The 14,890-nt window shown below is 35.4% G+C and overlaps 1 protein-coding gene across 1 annotated transcript in view; it reads right to left on the reverse strand.

Moving 5' to 3' along the window:
- GRID2 (glutamate ionotropic receptor delta type subunit 2) overlaps positions 1-14,890 on the reverse strand; it is a 1,601,543-nt gene that overhangs the window by 274,960 nt on the left and 1,311,693 nt on the right. The window contains exon 12 of the mRNA XM_019962451.2: positions 5,747-5,885. Within this exon, the coding sequence (XP_019818010.1) occupies positions 5,747-5,885 (139 nt within the window). The remainder of the gene's footprint in view (positions 1-5,746; positions 5,886-14,890) is intronic.

Raw genomic sequence — 14,890 nt, forward strand, 5'->3', positions numbered from 1 at the left:
TTCTTTACTGCTGAGCCACCTCGGAAACCCAGATACATAATTAGTTGAATTAATTAAAAGAAACTAATGTATCTATTTAGGAATTTGTTATAGTTAGGAATGCTTGTAATGACCTTTCTAAAAGTATGCTTGTAATGGCCATTATTAACAGTAACTAGAGCTTCCCTGGTGGCTCAGATGGTAAAGCGTCTGCCTGCAATGTGGGAGACCCAGGTTCGATCCCTGGGTTGGGAAGATCTCCTGGAGAAGGCAATGGCACCCCACTCCAGTACTCTTGTCTGGAGAATCCCATGGATGGAGGAGCCTGGTAGGCTACAGTCCATGGGGTCACAGAGTCGGACATGACTGAGCGAGTGCTTTGCCTTTTGCCTTATCAAAGATAGTTACATAGCTCCATGGGAGCAAAGGAAAAGAATAAATCATTTCATTAGAGAGTACCTAGCAGTTGCTGGAGAAGGAAATGGCAACCCACTCCAGTGTTCTTTCCTGGAGAATCCCAAGGACGGGGAGGGGAGCCTGGTGGGCTGCCGTCTATGGGGTCACACAGAGTTGGACACGACTGAAGCGACTTAGCAGCAGCAGCAGCAGCAGTTTGCACCATTCTCTGTTTCCCTAGACTTGGGAACAGGCTTAGATTTCTAAGCCCAGTGATACTCACTGTATGGCACTTAGAAAAACAGCTGCTCAATAAATTTTTCCCTTTCCAAATGTAGACAAAAACAAATGTAAATCTCCAGTTATTGGTATGGTAGCAAAAAAGTGGTCTCTTCTAGTGAATAGAATACCTATGAATTTCTTTTTGCACATGCTTAGAAAGAAATTTATCTCAAATTAGTTTGATTCAGTGGCTGCATTAACTCAATATTTTGTTTAGTCCAACCTCAACCACTATGAAAAGTGAGTGCATTAAACATAAAAATATGGTGGGATATTGGGGTTCATTTGAAGAGACTCAAGCTTACGTATAGCTCCAGGAAATGAAAGTCCTCAAGTTTTATCACCACAGACCTATCTGGTTCTAAAGTTACTGATGACTAGCACCATACAACTATGATTCCCCTATAGCTATTTTCATTTTTACAAGTGAAATAAGTTGGTTTTTGAAAATTGCATCACAGTAAATATTAATATGGACTTCCCAGGTGGCACTAGTGTTAAAGAACCTGCCTGCCATGCAGGACACTTTAAGCGACATGGGTTCAATCCCTTCGTCAGGAAGATACCCTGGAGGAGGAAATGGCAACCCACACCTATATTCTTGCCCAGAGAATCCCATGGACAAGAGGAGCCTGGCAAGCTATGGTCCACAGGGTCAGAAAGAGTCAGATACAACTGAAGCGACTTAGCATGCATGCAAAGACTAATATAGTTAATGTTGATGATATTATTACCCAATGTTTACTCTGAAAATACCTTCAAAGCTTCACATGCTCCATCTTATCATTTCACTTTTAGCCCAGGGCTTCCCTGGTGGCTCAGTGGTAAAGTCTCTGTCTGCCAATGCAGGAGACTCAAGAGACTCAGATTTGATCCATGGGTTGGAAAGATCCCCTGGAGGAGGGCGTGGTAATCCATTCCAGTATTCTTGCTTGGAAAATCCCATGGACAGAGGAGCCTGGTGGGACCCAGTTCATGGGATCACAAAAAGAGTCAAATCCAACTTAACGGCTAAACAACAACTTTTTAGCCCAACAGAAAAATGTATATTTCAATTTTTAAGTATTTGCAAATAATTTAGTTATTTGTTATTACTGTTCAGTGACAAGAAAAGGCCTAGATGTCATTAGAGTCTTGCAGAAATTGCATATAATTTTCTCTTTAGCAACTGAACTGTATACATCAACTGTGTCACAATCTGTCATATTACATCATATCAGAACATAGCTATGTTGGGCTGTCCCATCACTGAAGGGATATGAAATTAACTTGTCAGTTTTCTTCTCCAGAGAAAATTCTCTTTCAATATTTTTATTAAAGGCAAGTGCCAACTGGAAGGTTAGATGACAATAAATATCTAATTTTGAAAAACAGGTACATTTTATAAAATGTATTCAGTTTCCTAAGAATAAATCTATTGGATTTTTCCTACCAAAATATCAGGGTTTCTGTCAACCACCTGTTTAAAAGTAGCAGCTTTTGTTTCTCTCACTGACAGTCCTCTAACCACCTTTACCTCTCCTGGTGTCAAGAAGTGACTTTGATTTTTTGTTTGTTTGTTTTGGTGTATAATGTTGTGCTTGCTTTTGTTGTACAACAAGGCGAATCAGCCATTTGCATCACCTCCCTCTTGAGCCTCCCTCCCACACCCTTATCCCACCCTTCTAGGTCATCACAGAACACAGAGCTGAGATCCCTGTGTATATAGCTGCTTCCTGCTAACCATCTATCTTACACGTGGTAGTGTATAAACCTCAGTGCTACTCTCTCAGTTTGTTTCACCCTCTCCTTGCGCGCTGTGTCCACAAGTCTGTTCTGTACATCCATGCCTATTCCTGCCTTGCAAATAGGTTCATCAGTACCGTTTTTCTAGATACCATATATATTCATTAATATATGATATTTGTTTATCATTTTGGGAATAAAGTCGTGGATAGTAGATGTTTGCTAATAGCACAGCAATTGGGCTGGGAAAAGGTACTCTGATGAGGATTGCTTCATTTAATGATGAGCAAATCTCATGAATATAAAACGATTAAGAAGCATGACACTGGATGGTTTTCTGAAAAAAGTTTCTATCTTTTCTAAGAAAAATTAGAATTTTCCAAGAAAGTTTGACATCAATTATAAATGCAACTTTGAGTATTTCCAAGAAACATTGCAATTATGTTTACCAACACAGCTGAAGCATGAAATTAGAAGATATCTTTAAGTTTGGAGAGAGACTCAGGCTTCTTTTAACTTATTTGGCTCCAGTTTTCCCCTTTCATAATTAGTCTAGTGATAAGATTAGAAGGAAGGGGAGGTTTATTATACTCACGGTTGGCTTTTAATAATGTGAGTTGGCATTTGAAAGAAATAATTTGTTAAAAAAATGAACGTTCAGTTATTTTGGATTGTGGAACTACACTTGAGGGAAACATCATGTGCAATTACGATCTGTTTCTGTTAAATTTTACTTTAGAGAAACCTATGGGTGTAAAAATTTGATAGAGACTTTTGCTCCCACTGCTATTACATGAAAGTCTAGATACAAATAAATGCTCGCAAAGTCGGTAATGACCAAATAGCTCAGATACAAACACACCATGAGGCCTACAAACCCAGTGAAACAGTGGATCAAGCAAACAAATTATAATAATCATCAGAGACAAACTGTAAAATAAAGAAAAACTTCAGTAGGTAAAGTCATGAGTTGGTATTGGACTAACATGGGGTGGGGTTTCGGCTCTGACATTATTCACAATGTGATAGTGAGCATTTAACTTCCAAATTGCTGTTTTTTCATCTACAAAGTAGGAATAATAGTAGTAATTGTATTATTAGGGTAATTTTGAACACTGAAGGGGGTATATATAATATGCTTAATAAATTCATAATAAATTCTCAGTGAATATTGTCCATAATTTTTATTATTTATGATTATTGTTGTACACTGTATCAAATGAGTTATCTAAATTTTTCTTTGTTTACTTATTTTAAAATGTTTCAAAGTTAAATCTGAGATACACAAATTTTCGGCTTTAAGTACTCTTAAAATACAGCATGTTAAAGTTGATGAGAAGTATATTAGTGAGATAAAATACCCCATTTTGATTTTTAAAAACTGTTTCTTTCAGTGCAATTTCTATTGACTGATTGTGCCAAGCAATCTTACTCTGAAAGGCAGGTATCAGTTATAGATGTAATTAGCTCATGTTGGGATATTCACCTACAGAACTGACTCAACACAAAGATCTCCTAACTTTTGATATTTTATTTCCTCAAACAAAGCGAGCATTTGAAGAATGTCATTATTTACATTACTATACTTAACAATGAACAAGGCTATGACACATCCTTTATAATGTTCCCTAGAAACAACTGGTCATACAAATGCACAAGGATTATGGGATGGGGACTAGTGTGGTACAGTTAGAACACAGACTCAGGAATGAGGCAGAGTTAAGGTCTGACCTTTAATCAATCACTTATTACATTTACAATTTGAGGGAAGTTATTTATCTTTTCAACTTCAGTTGCAAAATGGGCTATTAATAAGTAGTACGTATTTAATGCTTCTAACCATTAAAGCATTAAATGAGCCAACGCATGTCAAACATCTAGAAAAAAGTTTGTCATCTTGTGAGTGCTCAATAAATGTTTTTTACTTGCATAATCTTACTAATTCATTGATTTCTTAGGCTGGAACATTATAATCATTTTCATTATTGCTTAAAATAGGAATATGATGGGGTCACCAGTTTAAATTTTCCATGAGCTTCGCTCTGCATCACTTATAATATATATCACACACAGAACTGGCTATGACACAAAGGTAGTCAGTTGAAAGGATATGGAGGTTCTGCACCAAAGAAATAACTAGGAAAACGACTTGAAGACTAAGATTTGATGAGAGAAGTTGGAAACATCATTTTCATAAATGGATTAAATAACTGACTCATGAATTTAATTTGGGGGTTTTCAATTTATATACCATAAGCAATTGAAAAAAATACCCTATTTCTTTTTAGATCATTAATTCTTGATTTTATATTTAGTATTGTGCTATAATAATTTTGTACCTACTAATGGAATTCATTTACATATTTTTTGAAGGCAAGAAGAACTCACATTGACTCTTAAGGACGGATTAAATCTCCAATGAATTCCTTGACAAAGCTAATTATTCTAATCTTCAAACTGTCAGTTTTGCTGGGAAATAAATGTTTTTTAACTGTAGAAAAGTTCAAACTACTTTGTTTTTGGATTAATAAAACATTTTCAGAAAACATTTTCTGAAAACCAGATATAGAGCATTATGAGGCACAAGTTGAACTGTGGCACTGACCAGACTTTATGGCATGAAATCACACAGAGTGAAACTGGCCACAGTAAACCAAAGGCCTTTGGATTCTCAGGGCTCAAGGAACGCCATTTGTGAAATGCAGCATTGACTCAGGTAGCTTTCAGGATTCAAAAGTACACCATAGTTAATGAAAATGTACCACCATTGCAGCTGGAAAAACAGCAGCAATAATATTCGTGTTAGCTCTAATGCAATGAAGAGACAGAATGTGGTTTTACTTCTTGGTTAGCACTCTCTCTCTTTCCCTCCCTCCCTACCTGTCTTTTATCTCTCAATTTCCTAGTGTCTACCTAACTATCTACTCAGACAATGCATAATGGGATAGATTCAAGGCAGAGACTATGAGTGTCAACCTTCATATATATATATTATATATACACACACACAACACATAAACATACATATTTTAGTATGACTCCTTTTTCCTTCTTTTTTATAATACTGCTGAGACATAGTCATATTTTACGGAGGTTAAAAATCTGAACATGTCTTATTCTTCCAAGAAAATGTTGTAAGCAAAGTTCAAATTATACCCAGAATTGTATTTTATAAAAAAGTGCTCCACCAAAACTGTACTTTCAGGAATTTGACTATTTATGATGTCTGCACATCAGAAAATTAAGCCTTTACCCAAAAGGAAGTTGTAAATTTATTATCAGACACCACATACTTATTTAAATAGCTCTGGCCTCTTCTGTCACTTCCCATATTTTGCATCAAGTGGAATTTTTGTCTACTTACTGGATGGAGCTTTCAATGCGGGTGATGGTGAGGAAAGCTGCAAGATTTGCAGTGTAAGATGAGATGACAATCAAAGCAAACAGCCACCAAGCCCCCATCATCATTCGGGTGGCCAGAGTTGTGTATGGGACTTCTCCACCTGTGGAAGGAAGCAGAGAATAAAAGAACATGAACAAGTATTTATTGAGACTCTGAAGTCATACACAGTCAATATAAGTTAACTTTTAAGTAATGAGAATCTTTCTATATAACATCAGTGTAGATCTCTGTATTTTGCTTATGTTCACCACTTTTTTTTTTTTGGTAATTTTTAATGATCAAATAATTCTTGTAAACAAAGAATCTCAAGGATCCAGAAAAAGCATAGCTAGTTGTGCTTCCCCCCAATTTTTATAGCTGCTTATTTATTTTTCAATTGGAAGATAATTGCTTTACAATGTTGTATTGGTTTCTGCTGTACAATGAAGTGAATTAGCTATATGTATACATATATCTCCTCCCTCCTGAACCTGCCTCCCATTTCTCACTTCCGTCCTGCCCTTCTAGGTCATCACAGAGCACCAAGCTGAGCTCCTTGCGACATACAGCAGATTCCCACCAGCTATCTATTTTTCACACAGTACTGTATAAATATCAGTGCTGCTACTGAACCACTTAGCCACTTTACTTGTTTACATTCCAGGAGCTACCACACTTAAGTCTCTCATCATGATGCTTTTTAAAAGTGAAAACAAAATCATTATATTCACCTGATCCAAATTTCCAGTGGATTCCTGTCACTCTCTCAAAAAAAAAAAAAAAGAAAATCTGAAATCTCTATCCAAGTTTACCAGGTCCTACAGGAACTAATCTCAGATCCACTTTCTGACTTACCTTTTCCCACTCTCTGAATGTCCTTCCTCTAGTTTCTTATAAGGGGACACAGTGATTTCTGTCCTAGGGCCTTTGTACTTGCAATTTGTATGCCTGGAATTCTCTGTTCTTTAACTTAAAAATTACTCTCCTTTTAATTTATTTAACTTTCTGCTTAGATGATACTTCTTCACAAACACTTGTCATTCTCTCTAAAATAATTCCCACAACCCCATTCTTTCAGCCACCCTATTTTTTTAAATCAAAAATTTTCATATATTTTATATATTTTTATTTTCTCCTCTTCCTCATTATACAGTTTCTAACATAACAGTTTCTGCCTCATATTAGGTGGGTAAATATTTGCTAAATGAATACATGTTTTATATGAAGTTAATAATCTTTCTAAAATAAATTAGTTTTCTGCTAAGTGTAAAAATAAAGAGATATAATACTACATTTGCCTAGGTACATAAATATGCGAATTGCTTAACAAGATTTAATTAATTATCATATGAGGCAGATTTTTATGCCAACCACTAATTCTCACTGTGTAATATTAATACCTTTAAATTTTCAGTGTAGTACAAACTTACCCTGTGGGTATGACTTGAGCTATTTTCCTGATGTAATATACTCAGAATAGGCTAACTTATGATATCTGGAACACATTTTTTCAAAAGCAGTTATGATGCATTTTGGATACTTTCTTCTCCAAAGCAACAAAAATATTCACTTGGCTTTTAAAAGATGAAAGAAAAATAAAATGCTCATTTTTAAACCAAATGGGGACTTCCTAGGAAAATGACTAATTGAAAAAATAATAATAAAACATGAGCAAGATGATTACTAAAGACTGGAAGATGTTAATAAATGTAACAAAAGTAGAACAATAAATTCATGACTGCTGCTGCTGCTGCTAGGTCGCTTCAGTTGTGTCCGACTCTGTGAGACCCCATAGACAGCGGCCCACCAGGCTCCCCCGTCCCTGGGATTCTCCAGGCAAGAACACTGGAGTGGGTTGCCATTTCCTTTTCCAATGCATGAAAGGGAAAAGTGAAAGTGAAGTCACTCAGTCATGTCCAACTCTTCTCGACCCCATGGTCTGCAGCCTACCAGGCTCCTCCGTCCATGGGATTTTCCAGGCAAGAGTACTGGAGTAGGGTGCCGTTGCCTTCTCCAAAATTCATGACTGAAAAGGCTAATTGAAAGGTTGTGTCCATGAAGACTTCACCCTTGATTTGAGTTTTTATCACACATAAGAAAGAATACTTGTTGAGCTTTCCTCATCTGTGGCATAAAGTCTGAAATTTGGAAATTCAAATTTCTTGGGAAGTCCACATAAAATCACATTTTATTTGATATCTGTACTTAGAAATCAAATACTAAAAGTAATGGTAATCTTGACTCCTAACATTTATAATTAGGAAGAAATTCAAAACAATCCTCCTACTGATAGCAACTAAAACAAACAAACAAACAAAAAAAAGAACAAATACTGCATTTGAGAGCTAAAGAAGCAATAAAAAATTAGAAAATGAAGATTCTGAAGAAGAAGTTCAGAAATGTGACCTGGTATTTAGGCCTGTTTTCTACTAAGGGATAAATGCCAATTTAACAAGACGATAAGAAACTGAGATGCTGAGCGATGTTTTTGAAAGCCTTCAAAATCAGGTGGCTATAAAAATTAAGGCCCAGGGCATGCCAAATAGGGGTGGAACTAAGAAAAAGAGAAAACCCTTATATGCTTGGAAATCAACAATTACAATTCTATTATGCCATGGGTTGGAGAAAAATCACAAGAGAAGTAAAAAAATATTTTGAAGTTGGTGATAATAAAAATACTCCAAACCAAAACTCCACATTTTGATACCTGACAGGATGCAGCTAGATTTGTCTTTGAAGGGAAATTCACAACTTCTATAAGAAAAGAAGTCTGAAAATCAATGAGCTACTCATCAATTTCAAGAAGTTAAAAGAAAAGCAAGTTAAACCTAAAGAGCACAGAAGGAGGGACATAATAAATATAGGAGCAGAAATTAGTAAACTAGATAAAACTAGATAAACACAATAGAGAGGGATGATCCAACAGAGGTTTGGTCCTTTGGAAATATTTATAAAAAGCTGTAGATGTATGGCAGAAACCAATATAGTGTTGTAAAGAAATTATCCTTCAATAAAAATAAATAAATATTAAAAAATAGCAAAAAAAAAAAAAAGCTCTTAAGATTGATCAAGAAAATAAGCAAAGGCACAAAAATAGGAGTTAAAAGGGAATATTGTTACAACTGTTGCAGATATTAGAAGGATAAAAGAGGAGGATCATATGCACAGTTCAATGCCAATTAATATGAAAACTGAGATGACACGGACAAATTTGTATAAAAACTGCTACCAAAAGAAATAGAATATTTCAATGATCTTATAAGTATTAAAGACTTTGAATCCACAGTTAAAACCTACTCATCAAAATACTCAAGACTAGTAGATTGTTTTCAGACTTTCTGGAAAAAAATCTACCAAATGTTTTAGCAATAATTAAGTCTAATTTTACATAAACTCTTTCTAAGATTAGAAAAAAAGCAAGACACTAGTCCATATATTTTATAAAGAAGACACAACTTTGGTAAACAAAATCTGAAAAGGTTATTCCAAGTAAAGAGAATGACAGGCTAATCTTTCATATAATTGTAGGTAAAAAAGACTTACATAAATTAGTAAACTGAAAATTGCAAAAATAAATAGGCATGATGAGTTTATTAAATGAAAGCAAAGGTTGTTTGGCATCTAAAAGTAAATCATTAAAATTCACTACATTAGCACTATAAAGGAGAAAAACCCTATAATCATCTTGGTAGAAGTATAAAAAGCACCGATAAAATTTAACATCTAATCATAAAAATCCTGAAAACCTAGAAATACTCCAGCAAACTGGAAATAAAAAAAACCTTTCTTAGTTTCACAGAGTATTTTCAGGAAGCCGACAGAAAATGTCATACTTACTAACAAAGAAAGCATTTTTAAAGCCTATCTTAAAGGCTGTGAGTTGTTACCACTTCTATTCAACATTTAATTGTAGGCACTAAACAGCACAGTACAATATGCCAAGAAAATAAAGAAAGAAAAAATACTAAAGAATTAGAGAGAATGAAATAAAAGTTAAGGGTTAGAGATGATGTGAATATGTATATAGAAAATCTAAGAGAATATGAAATGACTTACTAAAATTAATGTCAGCTATCAGTTTACTATGGTACAGAGTCAACGTTCAAGAATAATCAGACATGCATATACCAGTAACACTTAAGACATGAAATTTAAAAATATGCACTATTTGCAATAATACTAAAAATATAAAATATCTAGAAATAAAGATGTGGAAGATCTATACATGAAAATCTATAAAACTTTCTTGATTGTAATAAAAGAAAGTTAAATAAATGGACAGATACATTGTGTTTATTGATCAAAGACTCGGTATTATAAAGATTTAAATTTTTCTCTCTCACACACACATACAGAGAACAATGAAATAATACTATATAGAAATGAAAATGCATAGATTTCATTTATAACACCATGAATGGATTTCACAAACTAAATATTGAGTAAAAGAATGCTAACTGTATGATAATTGTTCAAAACTAGGCATCATGAATGGTAGTGCTGATAGGCTCATGAGTGGTAAACTGTAGACTAATTGTGGAGATGGGGAAATCGGGGTTGTGTTACAGGTACTGTTCTATCTTTTCCTAGGTGGCAGCTATACTGGGATTCCATTGCTGGAAATTCACTGACCTGCACTTTTTAACTTCTATGCACTTTCTGTACTTACATAGTATTTCATAATTAAAGAAAAAAACTAAATAAAAGAAGTAAAAGGGTAAAAAGAGAGAATGGTGAGTTTAACAAAAACTACTTTTTTTCCCTTTATTCTGTTTTTTGTCCACAATTTGAAAAAAGAAAATATTTTCATAGATTCTGAAGGCTAGAAGACAGGTAAAAAACAAAAAAAAATTACCTGCTAAATTAAAAAAAACAATCTTACATTGCTAAAGCATGGCAGAAATTAGGCTGGCCATTCCTGACACTTTACGGTGTAAAAGGGTCTGACTCCAGAGTTGGGCATTTTGATTCTATAACCCCTTGGTGAGTTAGACGTCTCCCTACAGTGTCACTCTGCAGAAGTGTGTGGAATTCATATTTTCCAAAGTGACCCTTTTGCAGTAAGAGAAATGTTCCTTACACAGATTTGCATTTTGATGTGACTGATTTCCCACCTCAAAAAGTACATCAACCTTACCACTGTATATATTATCTTACTTATAAAGGTTGTTAAAGAAGTAAAATAATGTTTTTCCCTCAGGCAAGATTATGGAACCTGATAATTTTACCTGAGTAAGGCAAAAAAATGTTGTTCTAAGTCTTTTTCTGTGGGAGTATACATGCATTTTTGTGTTTGCCTGAAAATACAGAAAAGTAATTGTTGAAGATTGTCCAATTTCATTGCTTGGTAAATCAGCTTCTTGAAGGTTTAAAAACTCACAAAGTTAAAAAAAAAAAAACAAAAAACCTCTCAAGTGTTTATTATATAATCTGTGACTGTGATTCTTCTTTTTTATGAAATATGATCAAGAAAAAAATAGAAGAAAATTCATTATTATCTTGCCTTATAAACATTTTTTTTTCCAGAATTGGATCCTTATTGAAATTAGGTTACTAGCAAAATGGCTAAAAACCCTTATAGCAAATAGAAATTTTCCAGTATTAGGGATGATTGAATATGTTCAAATAAGCTGGTCAATTGACATGTCAGTAAATATTAGAATATTTTATGCATACAAAATCACAATTTAGAAAATATGAATAAGGATATATTGGCAATGAGCCACTGTCAAGGCAATGTCTTACATTTAAGGATTGGTGATGATGTACATACCTCCTAAATGCATAAGATATGTCAATCATATTTATGTATTAATCTGTTCCTTGAAGTGCATTCATAAATAGACTGCCTGTGACTAGATTTGTAAATGCTTTAATAATTTTTTCTTTTGGTGGAGGAAATGGAGGTAATAAGGAGGAGCATGAGATGCCCACAAGGTTCGGAGTTAGTGAGGTTACTATGTCCACTATCTAAAGACAGTGCAGGCTTTACAACGTATTGTTTGAGGTGGGAGAGAAGGACAGCAGAAAATTGCAGTGTGTTATGGCAAGGAAATTATTCTATTTACAATTATCTTTCAGTATTTTTTTTATTATGGCAAGCACAAAGCCTCAGCTTGGTGATAATTATTCTGTTTAAAATTTCAAATCTGTTTTCATAAAGGGAATGAAAATCTCAAAATCCCTTTGGCAAGCAACAGAGTCTAATTAGAATTTAATAATATTTCATTTTTATTATTTGTATGATTATTTTCTACTTAATGCAAATGTACTCCTTTTATATTTATTTTAGTAGAAATACCTTTATTAACAATAACTCTAACCTCTTTACAATCTCAACTTCAAGCAATCCAAGCTCCTATGCCATCTTTTATCTTTTGAGTTTCCTCCCCTCATCAAGTTGACATTCCCATTCCATCTAAGATCTATTCTATTCTACCATGTTTTCACTGAGACCCTAATTCTATTACATGTAGTTCCCTCTTACCCAGCTTAAATCCAGTGATTTGTTAAGATCAACATTGCATTTCTCCTCCATTCCTTTGAAACCCTCTCATGCTCAGTTGCATCTTCCCTGCAAGAATACTGGAGGGGGTTGCCATTTCCTCCTACTCCAGAGGATCTTCCCAACCCAGGGATCAAATCTGTGCTTCCTGCACTGGCAGGCAGATTCTTTTACCACCGCCCAACTTGGGAAATCCTTTCAGCAGAGCCCAAACACCAGTCAGATCCAACTCTTTCTTTGCTCTGTTTTGTACAACTCACTCTAAATTCATGTCTATAAACTCTAAGAGAGTCTTTAATGCAGCCTCACAGTCATATTGCGGAGAAGGCAATGGCAACCCACTCCAGTACTCTTGCCTGGAAAATCTCATGGATGGAGGATCCTGATAGGCTGCAGTCCATGGGGTCGGGAAGAGTCGGACACGACTGAAGCGACTTAGCAGCAGCAGCAGCAGCACAGTCATATTGAGGTCAGTTCAGTTGCTCAGTCATGTCAGACTCTTTGTGACCCCATGGACTGCAGCACGCCAGGACTCCCTGTCCATTATCAACTCCTGGAGTTTACTTAAACTCATGTCCATTAAGTCAGTGATGCCATCCAATCATCTCATCCTCTGTGGTCCCCTTCTCCTCCTGCCTTCAATCTTTCCTAGCATCAGGGTCTTTTCAAATGAGTCAGTTCTTCCCATCAGGTGGCCAAAGTATTGGAGTTTCAGCTTCATCATCAGTCCTTCCAATGAATATTCAGAATTGATTTCCTTTAGGATTGACTGGTTGGGTCTCCTTGCAGTCCAAGGGACTCTCAAGAGTCTTCTCCAACACCATAGTTCAAAACCATCAGTTCTTCAACACTTAGCTTTCTTCTATAGTCCTAATCTCATATCCACACATGACTACTGGAAAAACTACAGCTTTGACTAGATGGACCTTTGTTAGCAAAGTAATGTCTCTGCTTTTTAATATGCCGTCTAGAATGTCATAAATTTCCTTCCAAGGTGTAAGCATCTTTTAATTTCATGGCTGCAGTTACCATCTACACTGATTTTGGAGCCCCCCAAAATAAAGTCTGTTACTGTTTCCATTGCTTCCTCATCTATTTGCCATGAAGTAATGGAACCAGATGCCATGATCTTAATTTTCTGAATGTTAAGTTTTAAGCCAACTTTTTTCCACTTTCCTCCTTCACTTTCATCAAGAGGCTCTTGAGTTCTACTTCTCTTTCTGCCATAAGGGTGGTGTCATCTGCATATCTGAGGTTATTGTTATTTTTTCCGGCAATCCTGAGTCCAGCTTGAGCTTCATCCAGTCCAGCATTTCTCATGATGTACTCTGCATATAAGTTAAATAAACAGGGTGACAATATACAGCCTTGATGTACTCCTTTCCCAATTTGGAACCAGTCTGTAGTTCTATGCCCAGTTCTAACTTTTGCTTCCTGACTTGCATACAGATTTCACAGGAGGCAGGCCAGGTGGTCTGGTATTCCCATCTCTTGAAGAATTTTCCACAGTTTATTGTGATCCACACAGTCAAAGGCTTTGGCATAGTGAATAAAGCAGAAATAGATGTTTTTCTGGAACTCTCTTGCTTTTTCAATGATAGAACAGACATTGGCAATTTCATCTCTGGCTCCTCTGCCTTTTCTGAATCCAGCTTGAACATCAGTAAGTTTATGGTTCATGTACTGTTGAAGCCTGGCTTGGAGAATTTTGAGCATTACTTTACTAGCGTGTGAGATGAGTGCAATTGTGCGGTAGTTTGAGCATTCTTTGGCATTGCCTTTCTTTGGAATTGGAATGAAAACTGACCTCTTCCAGTCCTGTGGCCACTGCTGAGTTTTCCAAATTTGCTGGCATATTGAGTGCAGCACTTTCACAGCATCATCTTTCAGGATTTGAAATAGCTCAACTGGAATTCCATCACCTCCACTAGCTTTGTTCGTAGTGATGCTTTCTAAGGCCCACTTGATTTCACATTCCAGGATGTCTGGCTCTAGGTCAGTGATCACACCATCGTGATTATCTGGGTCGTGAAGATCTTTTTTGTACAGTTCTTCTGCATATCTTGCCACCTGTTCTTAGTATCTTCTGCTGCTGTTAGGTCCATACCATTTCTGTCCTTTATTGTGCCTATCTTTTCTTGAAATATCCCCTTGGTATCTCTAATTTTTTCTCTTCTCCACTCTCTTTGATAAGAATTCCAGTTTCTCTCTCTTCTAATACCACAAATTCCATATTCCCATTCTCAGTCTCAGAAGATGATTGTGAAATCTATCTAGTTTAGAAAATTCAAGCAATTTCAAGGAACTTCCAGAGAAAATCACCATCCAAAACAGTTTTCAGAGTGTACTTTAGGGTAAAAAAAAAAAAAGAGGGAAAAATGTGCTTATATTTTCAGAATAAAGCAACTGGAAAATAACAAAAACTATATACATATGGAGAGCAGGAGGTAGCAGAGTGAAAGAAACAAGAACTGAATTACAAAATCTGTGACTGATTTGTTATTTAATTTTAAATGTGGAGCTGTTATCTGTTTCACACAATTAAAAAGAAAATTAAATTTTAAAAGAGCAAACAACGATAATGTAAACCATGATAGAATTGAACTTGAAAGAATATCAAA

Source organism: Bos indicus, chromosome 6 (assembly GCF_029378745.1).
Source record: "Bos indicus isolate NIAB-ARS_2022 breed Sahiwal x Tharparkar chromosome 6, NIAB-ARS_B.indTharparkar_mat_pri_1.0, whole genome shotgun sequence".
Taxonomy (NCBI): domain Eukaryota; kingdom Metazoa; phylum Chordata; class Mammalia; order Artiodactyla; family Bovidae; genus Bos; species Bos indicus.